Source organism: Pyrgilauda ruficollis, unplaced genomic scaffold, assembly GCF_017590135.1.
Source record: "Pyrgilauda ruficollis isolate IOZ18807 unplaced genomic scaffold, ASM1759013v1 scaffold4, whole genome shotgun sequence".
In the NCBI taxonomy this organism is placed as follows: Eukaryota; Metazoa; Chordata; class Aves; order Passeriformes; family Passeridae; genus Pyrgilauda; species Pyrgilauda ruficollis.
In genome coordinates, this window is record NW_024525489.1 from 7,737,459 (window position 1) to 7,754,024 (window position 16,566).

At 37.8% G+C, this 16,566-nt stretch overlaps 1 protein-coding gene across 1 annotated transcript in view; it reads right to left on the reverse strand.

The window, feature by feature from the left end:
- SRBD1 (S1 RNA binding domain 1) overlaps positions 1 to 16,566 on the reverse strand; it is a 124,531-nt gene that overhangs the window by 43,599 nt on the left and 64,366 nt on the right. Inside the window, exon 19 of the mRNA XM_041477222.1 lies at positions 5,953 to 6,035. Within this exon, the coding sequence (XP_041333156.1) occupies positions 5,953 to 6,035 (83 nt within the window). The remainder of the gene's footprint in view (positions 1 to 5,952; positions 6,036 to 16,566) is intronic.

The window sequence follows — 16,566 nt, forward strand, 5'->3', positions numbered from 1 at the left end:
CACTGATTCTTTGTGATGACTGATGCTTGGATTTTGACAACTCATTTGCAATCACTAGTAGTAGTTACCTCACAGCTTTTTTTTCTGTTAGAAGCTTTCTACTTAAACATAAATTTTCAAGTTTTCATTACTAGAGAAACAGTACAAGATTTGCTTCACCCAAAGAAAGCTACTGAGTTCTGTTTGCTGGGGTTTTGTAAGAACAGGCAACCTGCAGTGCAAGGGATGAGCCAGATTCTGTTGCAGTAAAGACAACAGAAATAATGCAGAGAATTTTTCAGCCCACAGCTGAATCGGGCTGATCCAACTACATCTGGTCATACTCCTACACTTAGAGGTATCCCTGAGGTCTCCCCTTTTGATCCCTGTATTTCTAAAATGTTTCTATATAGTTCAGCTCTCAGATATCTTCATCCCCTCAAATATACAGTGAGACTGTCTCTAGCAAATAATATGCATGATGGGTGTTCACCAAAAGAATAAAATTTTAAGTAGTACTGCTGTCAAAAGTGAGGTTAATAACGCCCCTCACAACAGGAGGGTTAATAGCCCTCCTGTGGCAGAGGGACCACCTGGAGGTAAAAAGTCTCAGCAGTGACGATGCCATCCACAGACATCTTTGGAGGGAGGAAGACAACTAAAGAACACAACAAACAAGAAGGACACGTGCAATGTCAGGCATATGCAGGAGAGCCCAGTAACATCTCTCCACCATTGTCTATCAGCTGCCCCTCACTGGCCCTGAGACAAGGAAGGATGGACCCAGGCAAGGATGGCCTGCCATAGCAGACAGCATTCTACACTGACTTCTAGGAGAAAGAAAAAAGCTCCTTCCTTTCCAACTGAGACACAACCTCCAGTGAGATGCCTCACTATTAACTAGCTGGCTGTGGATTTTCAAGTGGTTTATATCTGCAATGCTGTAATTAAGAAAACTGGTCTAACTAAAGAGAAAGTGTATCTGATTAAAAGCATTCTCTAAAGTTGACTGCCATTTACCAAAACACACCCATCTTCTTTGGGGGAAAAACTCAAGCCTAGAATGAATATCAAATTGCAGCTGAAACAATAAAACTTCTGCAGGTAATAATCAAATGCAAAAGCAATGCACTTCAATAACTAGAGGACCATGGAAAGGAACACGGACAGGAGGCATAAAAAGACATTTCCAGATTCAGTTATAATCAGACACCCTGATTAGGCTTTATGAAACACTCCTTTGAACAGGACCTTCCAGCATTATACAGAAAACAAACCAAAAATCAGCTAAATGTTATTTTTTTTTCTTGACAGAATGCTGCTTAAGAATATTGTTTACAGATTTTATTTATTTCACACAAAATATTTCAGGTACATCTGTAATCAGGTATTCTCCCACTTCAGAGGACACAGAACTACATATATTATCCTTTACATCCTTTTAGGATGCTAATTTTCCAAACATGTTCAACAGTGAAGATGTTACTACACCCAGAAATAGAGTATGAACAGATTTTTGGACTCCCAAAATTATAAAGACCAAATAGAATGCTGCATTTTCAAGATCAGACATAGTGCACATTTTTTAATATCACATAGAATTTGTCAAACTTTCTAATCCTACAATACAGATCACATATTTTGTTCATAGGCTGCAGATGAGTTTGACCTCCATCTCTTTCTCTAGAGGTTACTAGTTTTTTTAGGATCCAGGGATTTTATACATCAAATGAACATCAAAAGATCAACCAAACTTAACATATTCCTTTAGCTCTATTTCTCATTTCTCTGCTTTTTAACACAGACTCTGATTTTGACATTTTAAAAGTATATTAATTTAATTCCCCTCTTTACTATGATGAAGATTTATGCTTAGTGCTCCTTCACTCACTTCTGAAAAGTTGGGGTTTTATTTGAGAGTAAATTTTTTTTGTCTTCTCATTCATTTTCTTTGCTCTGAAATTCAATTCCCTAGCCACAATCTTTGTGAAGCAGCTTTGTTCTCAGCTCTTATCTGTATCTTCCAAGATCACTACAACTGCAATGGTAATTCATTGCTAAAATTCAGTGTACAGCATAATAAAGTCTTGAGCCACTAACTGCTTCTCCCAGAATAGAAATTTAGCTTTGAACTGGCATGGGGAGGTGACAAGGCAAATATATTCTGTATCAGGCATAATCTGGGCATCATCTTCATGTTTAACTACAGAAGAAATCATACTAATATGGCCTGAAGGTGATAAATTAATTTTAGCTAGGTTCCTGTCTGGGAGGAAAGAACAATTTTCCTAATGAGATAAAGATGAAGGAAGACAAGGACCTTTAGGCAATTGGAATTTAGTCTGAGAGAGGCTCTAATAAATCAGGTTGTGCTTCTCTTTGTTTAAGGAAATACCTGTTAGGAGATCTGGGGCCTGTTTATTTTTCTCTGACAAACCTGATTTTCTTGGCAGTGCACAAACTCAGAATCATAAATTGAAATGAGAATAAAAGCAGGTGGCCAAGTTCAAGTTTCAATTCTTTTTTTTCCATCTAAAATAAGTAAACAAATCCCAGCTGATGGGACTCAATTTACACAGATCTCCTGCTACTTTGAAACTTGCAATTCCATATCCAAAGTATCCATACACAGATGAGCAGATTTGGTTGGAAAAGTTGCATTAGAAAACTTAGAGAACACCAATATTCTCACAAATGTGCACATTAAATACCAAGAGACCAGATGGGAGGGATCCAAAATCCCATGGAAGTAGCAACTGGAGAAGATGCAGCCTCTTCTCAGTTTTTTTTGTGTGGCACACTCTCCACAGACTTTGGGCAAGCTCATACTGTTAGCAATGGATTCAGCACACGTGCACTTCACTTTCCTGTAGCACTGCTATCACTGTTGACAGCAGCAGAGCACCTCCTGCCCAAAGGGGTCACCCAGCTGAACACACAATGCTCCTGTACCACTGTCCCATTGCAAAAGATACAGCCTTCATCAGGCAGATTCTGCTTCACCAGTTGCTCACTTCAATCTCTGAGAAAAGACAAATTATTGTCTCTGCCACTGCCTTTCAAGCAGAGTAGTTTGGGACCTCTGGCTATCCTAAACTGGCAGAGGCCATGTCACAAGCTAGTGAGGCTGCTGCGAAGGCAGCTGCCCCATCTCCGCTCCCCCAAAAGCTGTGCACTGCTGCCCCTCCGTTATGCCAACTCAGGACATCAGGTAGCCATTACAAACACCACAAAAAGATTTGGACAATTGGGCAGAAGTACCAGAAAAGGCAGGACCATCCCCTCAGGGAGTTCACTCCTTTATCAACACACAGTGAGTGTGCAACCATCCCTCGAGAAACCACAATGCTGCTTGTGCTATATGGTCATGGGCAGAAGCACAGTCTCAGCCTGCCTCTCCCTAATTGCTGACAGACTAATCACTATCCCTCTTTCAGGACAAGACTGACAAAACCTGGATTTGTCAGATTCTTAGATATCAATTTCAGGGTGTTTAAGAAAGGAAAGGTCATATTTAAATGCTAGGTTTAAAGTTACAATAGGCTGAGAAAGCAACTACCTCTGTGAAAAGACTGCTGTGTTTCTGATCTAGACCGTGCATTGCATATTTCACCACAGAAATTAATAAAAAGCTGCAGCCAGCATTTAGATTACAAATTTAAATGAAATAAAACCTTTCAAGTTGCCTTGGATATTATAAAATTCTATATCTGAAATACTCTTTATCTGAGGGATTATATCAGCCATTACTCTGGGACTCCCTGTACAACAAAAGAGCTTTTTCCATGCCTGTTCTCTGAGACACCAGCAAGTGGCTGTCTCTCTAAAAGGAAGACAAGGCAGAAAAGCTTAATTCCTCTTCTCCTCCCATCCCCCTCCTGCGCCACAAGAGAGCTGTCATGCCCAGAGGGCAGCAAACTTTCTGACTTTGTTTTCAAGAGTGTAAATTTGCTTTCAGTCATGTCACTAAGATCCAGCACTTGAGAAATTTATGTATCTTTGAACAAGCACGCTACAGCTTCTGTGGTGATTCTTAAGAATTCCAACAGGATGTGTATCTACCTCAGATTTATTCAAAGCATGACAAGAACTAAAAAAGCATATAGCAGGGAATGAACAGTATTTGAGGTCTACCTCTACCCTAGGCTTCTAGGATTTATTTCACTGAAACTTTTTATCTAACCAATTTGGACAATAACAAATAACACAGTTGGGCATTTACTTGCAACGCCTGTAGTGGATCAAGAAGCTTCTCTGGAAGGGCCAGGAACATGGTTCTTACCTTGCTCTCAATGAATGAAAAGTAAATGACACCAGCTTCAGTCCCTGAGATTGCAGTGAGCTGCCGCAATATTGTTAACTGCAACATTCATCTCATAGTATCATGATCCCAAAACCATATGACCACCACCAATTCCATGTTTTTTTGCTTTAGATGTATGCTTGCACAATGTCCACATGGGCCACAAGAGATGGTATGCATTTAAATCAGGATCTTCTAGACACAGCAATGCAAGCTCCCAGTACTTAAGAATTCACAGTACACTGCAAATAGTAAAATATTCCATCTTGGAACTATTTTTTAAAAAAAAAAAAAAAATCAATCAACTTCTCTAAATGCTGACACAGTATTTCAAGGTTATTTTTTTAATACTTCTTTCCTTAAAGCAAGGATGAACAAAAATCTGTATCACTTCCCATTATTTCTGACTGCTACTGTTATAAATTAAAGCTCTGGGTCTCCACAAGTAGGGAAAACAACTACGTTGCAGACTGAAGCTCATCTTTTTGCCTGATGACCACACCCATATTTATAGCTGCCACCATTAAAGCACATTTTTACTGAAATCTGGATACATATGTTGAAGAAATCCACAGTGTTTCAGCCGTTCAATACAATTTCTGCCAAAGAGTATGGCATAATTGATACCAAAAGACTATTTAAGTTAGGTTTACCAATAAATTTGCAGCAATATGAATATGTTCTATCATCTGTGGTAATACAAATAGGACTTTACAAAAGCAGTTCGGAATTCTACTTTAACCAACAAAAATGCTGACCTCAGTTCTGTAAAAACAAAACAGGACATACATTTGTTGGAAGATTTTCTTAACACCTTCTCTTTGTCACACCACCTTTAGCAGTGGCAGCAAGGGATTCTAGGCTGCTAATTGCATTCTATCCCATTAATGCTCATGAGCTGACCTGAAAGAACAGATCCAGACAATTCTATGCTTTCTGTTCTGAATTCTGCTGTAGTCTTTCAAATTTACTCATGTTCTACAGTTTCAAAAATATAGAGAAAAGCATATGCCATATTTTCTGGGGGTTTTTTTGTTTTGTTTCTTTATTTGGTGGGACTTCAGCACATGCATAAATGCTATCCTGAATCTATGCCAATGCTGTAAAATGACAATAACTTATGTACCACTTCCTAACATAATGCTCTTTGTAAAGAAACTTGGAAAGTAAAAGTTTCTTCTCAGAAATAATCTACAAAAATGTATAAAAATCACAACTGTCAAACATTTTCCAATTCAGCTTGAGTAAATGAAAAGCTTCAAAACAACCCCTTTTATTACAAACTTCTAAAAAGGAATGCACCTAATAGTACAAATTAATGGCTTTTAAATGGAGGATCAATATCTCATTGTATTTCACACAAAGAGCTAAAACCCCATTGCTGTGACAATACAGAAAAAGAGAAAGGTTTACAGATCAGGTTACTGTCTGATTTGATGTTTTTAATAGACTATACATCTGGCTACAGCCATTTCAGAGTCTCAATCACAATCATTAAAAGCGGAGATTAAAAAAAGCAGTTTATGACTTCTAAGTATTTACTACCACTCCATCAAAACTGAAAACGTCTTTTAAAGGAGACATAACTAGTTGACAATTACAAAGCAGCATTTTGGTGGTGCTCTATATCATGACAGATTACTCAGATTAAATGATACGTATTATCTTACCTGATACATTCCAACTCCTATGTGTTTGGGCTCGATTTTCACTAGCTCAGCTAATGGGTCTTGGACACGTCTAGCTATGGAAACTGAAAAACAGAATTAGAAAATAGCTTTCACTTTTCTCTGAAAAACCTGAATCATGTAATTGCTTTTTCTAAGGTGTTTTGGGTCTTTTTACATCTTCTATGCATTTAATTTTTTTTAACCTGGAAATAGTCAATACCATGCAGAATCCTTTTTCATTGCTAGACAAGGACATCACATGTACATTAATCAAACTTTATTTTGAGTAATTCCAGCAAAGACCTAGGGACATTCTAAACTGCAATCATGACATTTAAAAAGTTTTTCTGAGCCACAGAGTTAATAAATAAAACTGTGTACACTTTATTTTTCCCTTTGTACCCATACAAAATATATATGTAACATTTAACATTGAACACTGTAAGAACCTTTAACCTGAAATCACCGACATGAAGAAACAAATAAACATTTTAAAAAATAACAGTACCTGTTCACGGACTTATTTACCTAATACAGTATTTCCTAAGGTATGTATCAGATAGTTACATATTTATCTAATTCAACCATAAAATTCAGTGTTCACTTTAACAATGGTTCTTGGATTTTATTAATCTAAGCTGCACACCAAAACACATCAATTTTCAATCTGTCACCCTTATAACTCCATTTAGAAAAACAAAAGCAATTTCCAGCATTTCTGATGCCATTAAGAGCATATGGGAAGAACCCTTGGTCTTCTAAAATCAAATGTTGAATCAAGACTGCATTTTTGAAGACAGTATTTATTGATAAACCATTTGCTTACCAAAATCTCAGAAGAAAAAATGTATTTCCAAACATCAATTCATAAACTTGGTCTGATTCTGCAGATATTGGGTTGTATTCAGTATTTGCAGTTGTGCTCCCTCCCACATATATAAAACTAGAGGAGGTCTATCTAACAGTATTACAACTATAAACTTTTTTTCCTCCTGGCTTAAGACAAAACAGGTTAGCTGGCTTAGCAGCTCTTAGAACATTCATTCTACTTAGTGAAGTAAACACTAATGAAAAAAGTATTTAGAGGGATTCCAAAAATCTTTCCAAATAAGGACCAAAGATCCTAAAAAAAGGGCAAACAAAAAAGTAAAACCCTAAACCGTAAGAATCCTACAAAAAGCAAAACCCAAAAGAAAAAAAAAACAAAAATATGCCAACTCAATAAAAATTAAAAACAAAACAAACCCCTCCAAAAACAAAAAAACAAAGATAACAATGCCTGACCTTGTTGCCAAGGCTGTTTTTTCTACCACATGCACTTGTGCAAGAATAAGAAAAGTGGGACCAAAGAAAGCTGAGGGCCTTTAAAAGCTATGTCCAGAATCAACCCCACAGAATCAACCCCACCAGTCATTTCAAGAGTGTTTTACATTTAAATACATTTTAAGCAAATCAAGACAGGGTTAGAGGAAGAACAGAAAGGAGTCATGAGTAAAAATATATACATGCACAGTGCTTTGGTCAACAACATGTATTATGCTAAAACAGGAATACTTGCAATATATCTGGTGTTCACCAGCTGATTTCACACATACACGTGTGTGTATGAAAACATGAACATGGTTATAATTATCATATATATTAAATAACCTATAAGCCCCTTTACTGCATCACAGCAGTAGCGTATTCATTCACAGAAGTGTTTAGGTTGGACACACCTCTGGAGAACACAGGTTGCCTTCTCTAACACGCCTGCTGAAACAAGGTTTGCTACAGCAGGCTGTCCCAGATCATGTCCAGCTGGGTGGAGACTTCACAACCTGTCTGGTCAATCCATTCCAGTGTTGAGCCACTCTAACAATAGATAAATGATTTCTTGTGTCCAGATTGAATTTGCTGTGTTCCAATCTGTGCCCATTGCCTCTTATCCTAACAGTGGGCTCTACTGAGAAGGGTCTGCTGCTCTCCTTCATTCCCTCCCATCAGGTATCTAAAACCTTTTTCAACATCCCCCTGAGCCTCTTCCAGGCTGAGCGTTTCCAGTTTTCTTCGTTTTCCTTTGTATGAAAGGTGCCCCAGTCCTTAACCATCCTTGCAGCCTAATTTAATTAGCAAGCATCACTGCTGCAGGATGTTAAAGACTTCACAGCATTTCAGTAAAGGACTTGACTAAACATTTGTACTTGAAGCCAAAACAGTAGCCGGAGATATGCAGGCTCCTCAAACCACAACTGCAAAGCTTATCAATTAAATGCTGCACTAAAGACTTCACTTTTAAAGATTTGCACTGTTAAATGCACAGTTAACATAAAGTTCACTGTTCGGTCATGCAAGACTTTTCATATCCTTTAATATCCATTTTAACATGCTGACAAAGACAGTTTGCTAGCTGGGCTCAGAAAGCACTGTGCTGGTGACATGTGATATGCCAGCTTCTCTGATAGAGAAGTTCTGAATTCAAAGACAATCACGTATGCCTTCTTGTCAAAAAAAAAAAAAAACAAAACCCCACAAAAAGTTAATCAGTGTAAGTACACCAGTTATAACTTACACGAGTATAGCTCACTGCCAAAATGCTTTCCTGTAACAATAATTCATATTAATTACTTTGAAACACTAGTCGCCCACCACCCGACAAACAAAAGTGAAACAAAACACCAATGCAAGTAGTATTGATCCAAACCAGGAAACACTTACAACAATGTATTTCTTCTGATTGCACTGAGCATAGAGATTATATTTGTCCTTCAGCAACCATCATTAAACTCAGCTTCTTTAATACCCATACAGTGTTTTAGAGAATTTTTTTTTTAGTTCTGCCTAATGGCAAAACTATTTCAAAAGTTACATTTTAGATAAGCTGAGAGCAAATACCTCTCACTGTCCACATCTCCTTCCATTATATCTCTAAAAAACAGACAACTATATGGATAGGTTGATGTAGGAATTTTCCAAGCATAGCTTTCTCTTGGGAACCTTCAATTAAAAAGTAAAATTTAGACTCTTTTTGTCATATTAGTTTGGTTGACAATGCTGTCATATTCCTAGGAGACCTCCAGTGGAGGCGTAGGACCTGATCCAGCAAAGCACTTCAGCACAGATGCATGCCAGAATTCCCACCGGAACAAGCAAAACTATTCACATGCCTAAAGTTACAGAGACATTTAAGTGCTTTCCTGGATCAGGCCTAATAGTTACAATATCCAAGCAGGAAGATCAACTAACAGCCAGTTCCAAGATTAAGGATGCAGCTCCTATGGTCAATACCAGCAGGAGAGCTGACCTGCCTAACTCCCACTAAAGCCACAATTTCACTCCAGAACTTTTCCAAATAATAAATAAAAGAGAGCACAGTAGGAAAAATGAAAGAGTTGTCCACATTCGCTCTAGGCAGAAATTCAGTCAAGATTAGCATCTACTGCCTCTTGTACAGGCAAACCCATTTTTTTTTGCTGGAGTAGTTGCACACTGCACAAGATCTTTTCTGGGGGCAATGAAGCTCCACTCTGGCCATTTGATCCAAGTGGCTGGACTCTCACAATACAGGTAGAGTACTACTGACATCACAAGGCCTCTGCAAGAAGTGAGATGTCTACTACCATGGAGCAGAGACAGTAAACCCTGATGGTCTGGCATTTTCTTCTTAAAAACTATATCAAGACTACAAAATTTGTTTTTCATTTTCAACTATTTTACACCGGGTACATTTTAGAAACCACATATTTTTAGAAGACTAACAATGGAACAGATAATGTGTTCTTACTTCTGTAGATATATAAAGGTATTCTTCACTTTTGCCCAAGCAAAAAAGGTTACATTATATTATGACATGCAGGGCAAAATGAGAAAACCAGATTTCTCAAAAGTTATCAGCATGGCCACACCTGAAAAGTTTGAGAGATTTATTAAAATATGCTAGTCTAAGTAAAATGTGAAAAAACCCCAATCAATATTAAACAAAGTATTAAAATCAGGATGACATGACCCTCTATTAGAAAATCACCACAAGACTTGCACACCCCATAAATGCAAAGCATGGAGTTGAGAATTAGGATGAAAATATTATTGCAACACTTGGAAAGGCAGTAACATACTGTGCTGCCTTTCAATAAATTTATGTAAAATTTTAACACTTGATGAGACAGAATGGTCTAGGTGGTCCTCTGACTTCAGTGTAGATGTACTTCACATTTAAGTGTAATGAGAAATAAAGAAAATCACAGCAAGCATACTTACTGTAATTCTGTCTTGTCATTAGATAGGACATATTCTGCCATTTCATTAAAAAGGCAGTTTAACTTCTTGGAAGTCTCAATTCACTCCATACTTTGGTTATTTGCCAAGACAAACCCAGCAGACAATGTGTCAGTGATGAAGATGCCATTGTGGTGGAAAAAATCATCCATAAGAGTTGCTTGCACATCTCATGCCAACCTCTGTGTCTGATCTTCATAGAAAGTGAGGAATTACATTAAAATGTTTTGTTTCCTAATGGCTAATAAGTAGATATGCCCTCATGAACTAGCAAACATATGCTAATTACCTGGCTACTCCTGTCTTAAAGACCAAATCCCTAATTTCAAATGAAGAAATTTAAAATCAAGACTATTTTCTTCACACATACGCCACATAACTTTGTTTCTCTAGTAATTTCTATAGCAAGCAATAGCATTTTCCACACAAATCGCAGGAGAGTTTTCACTTAGGAATACTGATAATAGTCTTCAGACTAAAGACAGAAAAAACTTGCCACACTCAACAGTGAAGGGCCAAAACAACATAGCAGCCTTTCTATTTCTCTGTATGGTATCTATGCAAGGGCCATGTCAGCTGCCAGCCTGAAAAAACTAGAATTAGTGCTAACTTTTTTGGCTACCTGCCTACCTTCAGTAACAGAACAGGTCTAAAGCAACCATTAAGACCCAAATCAGACATGCACACTATTTAGGGTGGAAGGGCAGCTGGAAATCTTGTCAACTAGATGAAATTTATTATGTTTCAAGTATTGTGCCCACTTTAGGGGCAGGCTGCCAACTTCTGTATACAGACAACTACATATAGAAATGTTCTCTTTTTGCATTGCTTTATGTAAGAGCCACACCATAAAGCAAGAGCTTTAAGGCTTAGATAAGGAAAGCATGAAAATGAAGAATGCTTATGACTAGAAGAACAAAAACGTTTCCATTTCTTTCAGTTACAGTGGCATTTAAATGTTGCTTAACACTTTAAAAAGAAAAACATTTTTGGTCAAAAGTCCAGGATGATGGCATTCCTCCTCTTAAACACATCTTCACATAAAGATAAAAATATGTCTGAGTCAATAACTGTGACAGCTTAGCACCCCACATGAGTGGGAGCATTTGTTTTGTGCTTTGAAAAAATGTGAAGCTTCCAGATGTGAAGATAGCTTTATAAATGCTTTACAAATAAATATATGGCAACCACAAGTTATTAAGCTATGATGAGTTTAACTCCAATATTGTCATAAATGAAAACATTCTGCATCTTTATTACAAAACCTCAATATTTCATTCTTGCTGAGACATGCTACTATAAGACCCACGTAACTCACTCACCCTCCTATTTTAAGTAGCCTTTGCAATTCAAAAGTCTTGGTTGAAACTTCAATGTCAATGAAATAAAAAAAGCACCTTTAGGTAATCAGGGACTCACAAATGCATAAGTAATTACTGTCAATATATCATACCAGAGCAGATATGGAAACATTACAACTTTTTAAATCCTTTTATAAAGGCTATTATTGTGTTCAAGATCAATTACTCTCCCTAAGTATCTGCAATAATGTTTACTCAGTGATCGATTGTTCAGGTTTCCTGAGTCCTGGAAGCCTTCTATCCTGTTGACCTGAATTTCACCCTCCTTGCAAAGGATACAGTGAAACGTACAGTAGTCTTTTCATTAAGCATTCTTTCTCAGTAGGTCAGGATTTGTGACACAGTTTTGAATCCTCATATATCTTCTTGGTGGGTTTAAAGTATGCAATTTATTTTAAGCAACTGTTCAACAGCTGCATTTCATCCAAAGCTCTTCCGCAGCAAGTGAGCAGGTTTTTGTTTTAAAAAGGTTACATTTTAGTTTACTTTTAACTCCATAAAACTGATAATCTATTATTTGCCTAAGATTAATGAAATAATGAATGACAATATTCTACCTATTTATTACCAAGAAAAAAATCTTTAAAAGAGATGGGTTGAATACAACAATAAAGTTAGAAATATGTTTAAAAAGAAAAACTTTGACAAGTGAATATTACAATGCAGTCTTTTAAAGTCAATATTTTTTCTTAGGAACACTCTCAAAAACATTTTTCTCAAGCATTAGTAATTTCTGTATCACAGAATAGTATCCATTTTATCCAAGAGGAGAAAGGGGACACATAAGAATTTAACTGAATCCTCATGGGATTTTTCTGTCACAGAAATGAGTTGGTCTCAGAAGATGGTATAAACTCCAAAAAAACTTTTCCCCATCTGTTCAGCTTAAAATGTAGGTATCATCAATATCCTTTTCACATTCACACTGCTAATGGTAACTGCATCACTATGCCATTGATTACTGTTACTGCTAAAAGTAAAAAATTACTTGAAGTTTTAATCTTACAAGAGCCAATCATCTGTATCTTAGAAGAATTAGTCATTTGTATCAACAACAAATATTAACCTTTTATAAGTGACCAGAACGTTCTTTCTTATGCCCGTAGCAAGAAAATCAGCTTTGGCAAATAACACATCAAATCCCAGTATCAAAAGGAAACCAAAACTCCTTGAATTGACGAGCATCCTGGTACTGGTCATTCCTCTAGCTCCACGTTTCAAGGAAGCAACAAAGCCTTCAAAAGGAAATACGCAGACACAACTCATGCACAGAGTTACACCAGAAGGAGGGAAGTGAATGGTTCTTGTAGCTCTTTTATGCGAAGGGGGAAAGCAGCTTGACCAGAGCACGTAAAACTTGCAGGCAGCAGGAGATCAAACTCCAGCCCACTCCTGAGCTCTACAGCTTCAAAGGAAGTACAGTGCCAGTAAGCAGGAAATACAGTGCCAGTAAGCAGGATGTTAATGATTACACGCTACCTCTCCCACATACCATGAGGTTTACAGAGGTTAGAAAACATTAGATTCTTGTCTAGAACAACAAGAAAACTACAAGACTACAAACATCTCTCACATCTGTGTAAAATCCCTTTCAGGACTGTGCTACTGGTTTGGGGCAATTCAAGACCATTTTGCTATTTCTCAATATCCTGGTGTAGGTACATATTCATGACCAACTGGGCAAGGCTTAGTCATTTCCATACTATCTGCAGTTAGGGACTGGCTTTGGATTTCCTATAGAGCCCACAGAGTCCCCATAATTTCTGTTTAATTTTTTTTTTTTGTAGAGCCTAGCCCACGCCTTGGGATGAGCTTCTGCTCAATAGTAGGAACTGGGTCCTATGGGGAGACAAGTAACAAGACTCTCTTGTTCCTATTACTAATTACTTACTTTACTATTATTAATTAAGAATTAATTATTGCTGTTACTTTTATTTTAGTATATTAATATTACTATCATTAACATGTTCTATTTTCAACATCTTACTGCTGTTCACCACCCTTTTCACTTCTAACCACTGCATGTTCATCACCACAGAGTGGTTCTCTGTTCTCCATCCTTTCAAAAGTATAATTAAACTCATTTTAAATGCTACAGAACACAATAGATGAGAGATGAAATAGGATTTCATTTCATACTGCTCTAATTGCACACCACCCAATTTAACATTGGGCTGACAAAATGTTTTAATGCATGAGAATTCAGTGCTTACTTTCTCTTCTGAAAGCTTGTGGAACTTCCACCAATTCTCTCCAACTAGCTGTAGAAGAAAGCTCCCACTTCGACAGCAGTGTGAACGTTTTAACCGTAGGACTTCAATAAAACAATAAAGTTCTTGAAAAATGACCTTCTCTCCTGACTAGCCAAAGGGGAGCAGTGCTCTTTTAAGAAGATGAAGAAATTAGCTCAAGTAGACATCCAGGCACTATGTCCCACACATCTAATCATCAAATTGTTTTACTTTCCTTAAGATAAAGTCAAAAGAAATTACATTTTTTCCAATCTCTACCTTGTACTTGCTGGCCAGTATGACAGCTCTGAACTCTGTGTCTCTAACAGGACCCCAGGGAATGAAACCCTGTAGCATAACAGTCTGAAAGTCCTAACAAGCCCTCAAAGCCTACAAGGCTTTCTTTTGAAAGGAAAAGTGCAAGTGTGCTGAACTTTGAGTGTACAATAATGCAATGTGTTCTGCCCTGTGGAGAGGAGACAAGCAGATGGGATTTGACAATGCTAAGGCAAGCTGTGCTGTGTGACCTTTGGCTCTCTCAGATTCTTCCTTATCCTCAGAAAACACCCCTTAGAAACAACACAGTTCCCATACTGGATCGTACCTGTGCATGCAGCATGACACATGCTTGCCCTGTTAGCTTTCCAAATCTTCAAAAAGAGTAGCTGTAGGGAATATTTTATCTACCTTTGGTGCTTTCCTAACTGCGTGACACAACTATGTGGCCTTGACAAAGCCCTAGTCCTTCATGTCCAAGATGAAAATGCACATTTCTTAGAGCTGTTACATTAGACAAGCCCAGAGATGCTGCTCTTCTTTCAGCATTTGAACACAGAATTACAAATTAAAAATCAAGTGTGTATGATTGCATAAGGTAAGAAAATAAAATAGAGAGGTTTAGCATGAGATCTCTTCTAACAAGTGGTTACACAAATATGGTGTTGGAAAAAACAGCCCCTTTCTCCCCCTTTTATTTTAGTTTTTAAGTAGTGAAAGAAAGAAAAAATTGCTTATTTGTTAGAGCAGTCATCTCAGAAGGAAAGGTAATTCATCAATTTAATGAAATGAAGACATTTCTCATTTATATAACTGCGTGCGTATTGAAACCAGAGTAAAATCCCAGCATGACTCCTGCTTCATAGCAATTCTCTATCATCAGGCCATTCTCTATCATCAGGCCACTGCTTTATTAGAATGCATCAGTTTCCTCTGATTCTTAGTTATTAAGCAACATTGATTTCATTATGGCATCCAAGAGGTGAGAGGCAGCAGAAGAAAAAAATTCTTTGTGAGCACAAGCCAAACAATTGGTACATCCTTTATCCTCCTTATACTATGGACAACAAAACCTCCACTAGCTGGCCATACTTAAAAAGCTCCCAGGCATCCAGAAAATACATAAATTTCACATTTGTGTGTGACAATCCTTCAACACGAGTTACATGTGCTTACGCTTTCTATATACTTCACCTGTTCCTCCTCAGTCTTCCCCTTTTGTCTGGCCAAACTTGCTCAAGCCAACAAGCATTTGCAACAGAGGGGTGTAGAAGTGGAGAAGCAGTGAGAGAAGAAAAAAGAAAGCCTGGAAGAGTGTACATGTTGACACCTGTACTCACAGCCTTCATTTCTTATCCCATAAAACTTACTTTTATTAGGAATACAGGCTCTGCACAACAAAATAAAACCTAAGCTAAAACTCTTAGCTAAAACTCTATGGAACAGGATGGAAGTAAAGGAATGACATCAACCTTTGGAAAATCACTGAATACCAGGATTCATAGGCCCAGCGACAGTAACCAAACCCAGGCTGGCATGGATTGTCACAGAGCTCATCTCTCTAAGGGAGGAATGCCTGTTACTACTGAGTTTAACTTTTTCCTTCCACAAAGAATAACACACCAAGAAGTCATCTCATGTGCTCTGGCAATGAAAGGTAACTCCTGGCAAGTGAAGTACTGCTAAAGTTAAGGCAAAGTACCATGCCCAGTAAACTCTTACAACTGCTTCTAAGGGAAACCTGCATCCAGGCTTTGCATTGAACAAAGGCCCAAATAAATCTCAATCACAGGGACCCAGAGCAATCCAGGAGATTTTACAGGCAAGTTCAAGTGCATAACTCCTACCTGAAGCTGTCATAAATAAAAACTAACTAAAGGCTAAACATGAAGTGGTGTAATGATGCTAGGTCAGGAAATAAATAACTTTTTTTTTAAAAAAAGAAGCAAAAAATCCCAACAAATGAATGGAATAACCAAAAAAAAAGTGAATTTCACAGCTTTATGAAAACTCCACCAAATGAAACATTTTAACTGCTGCTTCAAGAGGGTGGCCAGAGGACACATGCCAGGGCAGAAATAGAACTGAAGTCATCCACCCAGCCTCACAGCTCCCACATTACCAATACCTCATTGCAGCCTCAGAGCTGGCAGTCACAGAGCCTTGCTAGAGCACATACTAATAAACTTCACAAAGGTGATCAACACTGCCAGCTTGCAAACCACTCTTTTTATTGTCTCCATTCTTCCCTACAAAAATTCCCACCCCAAATCTCAAGTGTGTCCTTGGGCACAGCTTTTGAGAAGAAGAACTCAAGGAAGCCTTGCACTCCCTTCTCTGTCAGACTGCAATCCTACTGCAGGGTCATCCAAAACTCCCCATTACTGAACTCCAGTGCCTTGCTGTCTAGGCAGAACCCTCCTAATCTGCTGCAGCTGAACTTCCTCAGCCTATCAAGTAGGAAATCCTTTTATTGCTCTGGCCTATAAGCC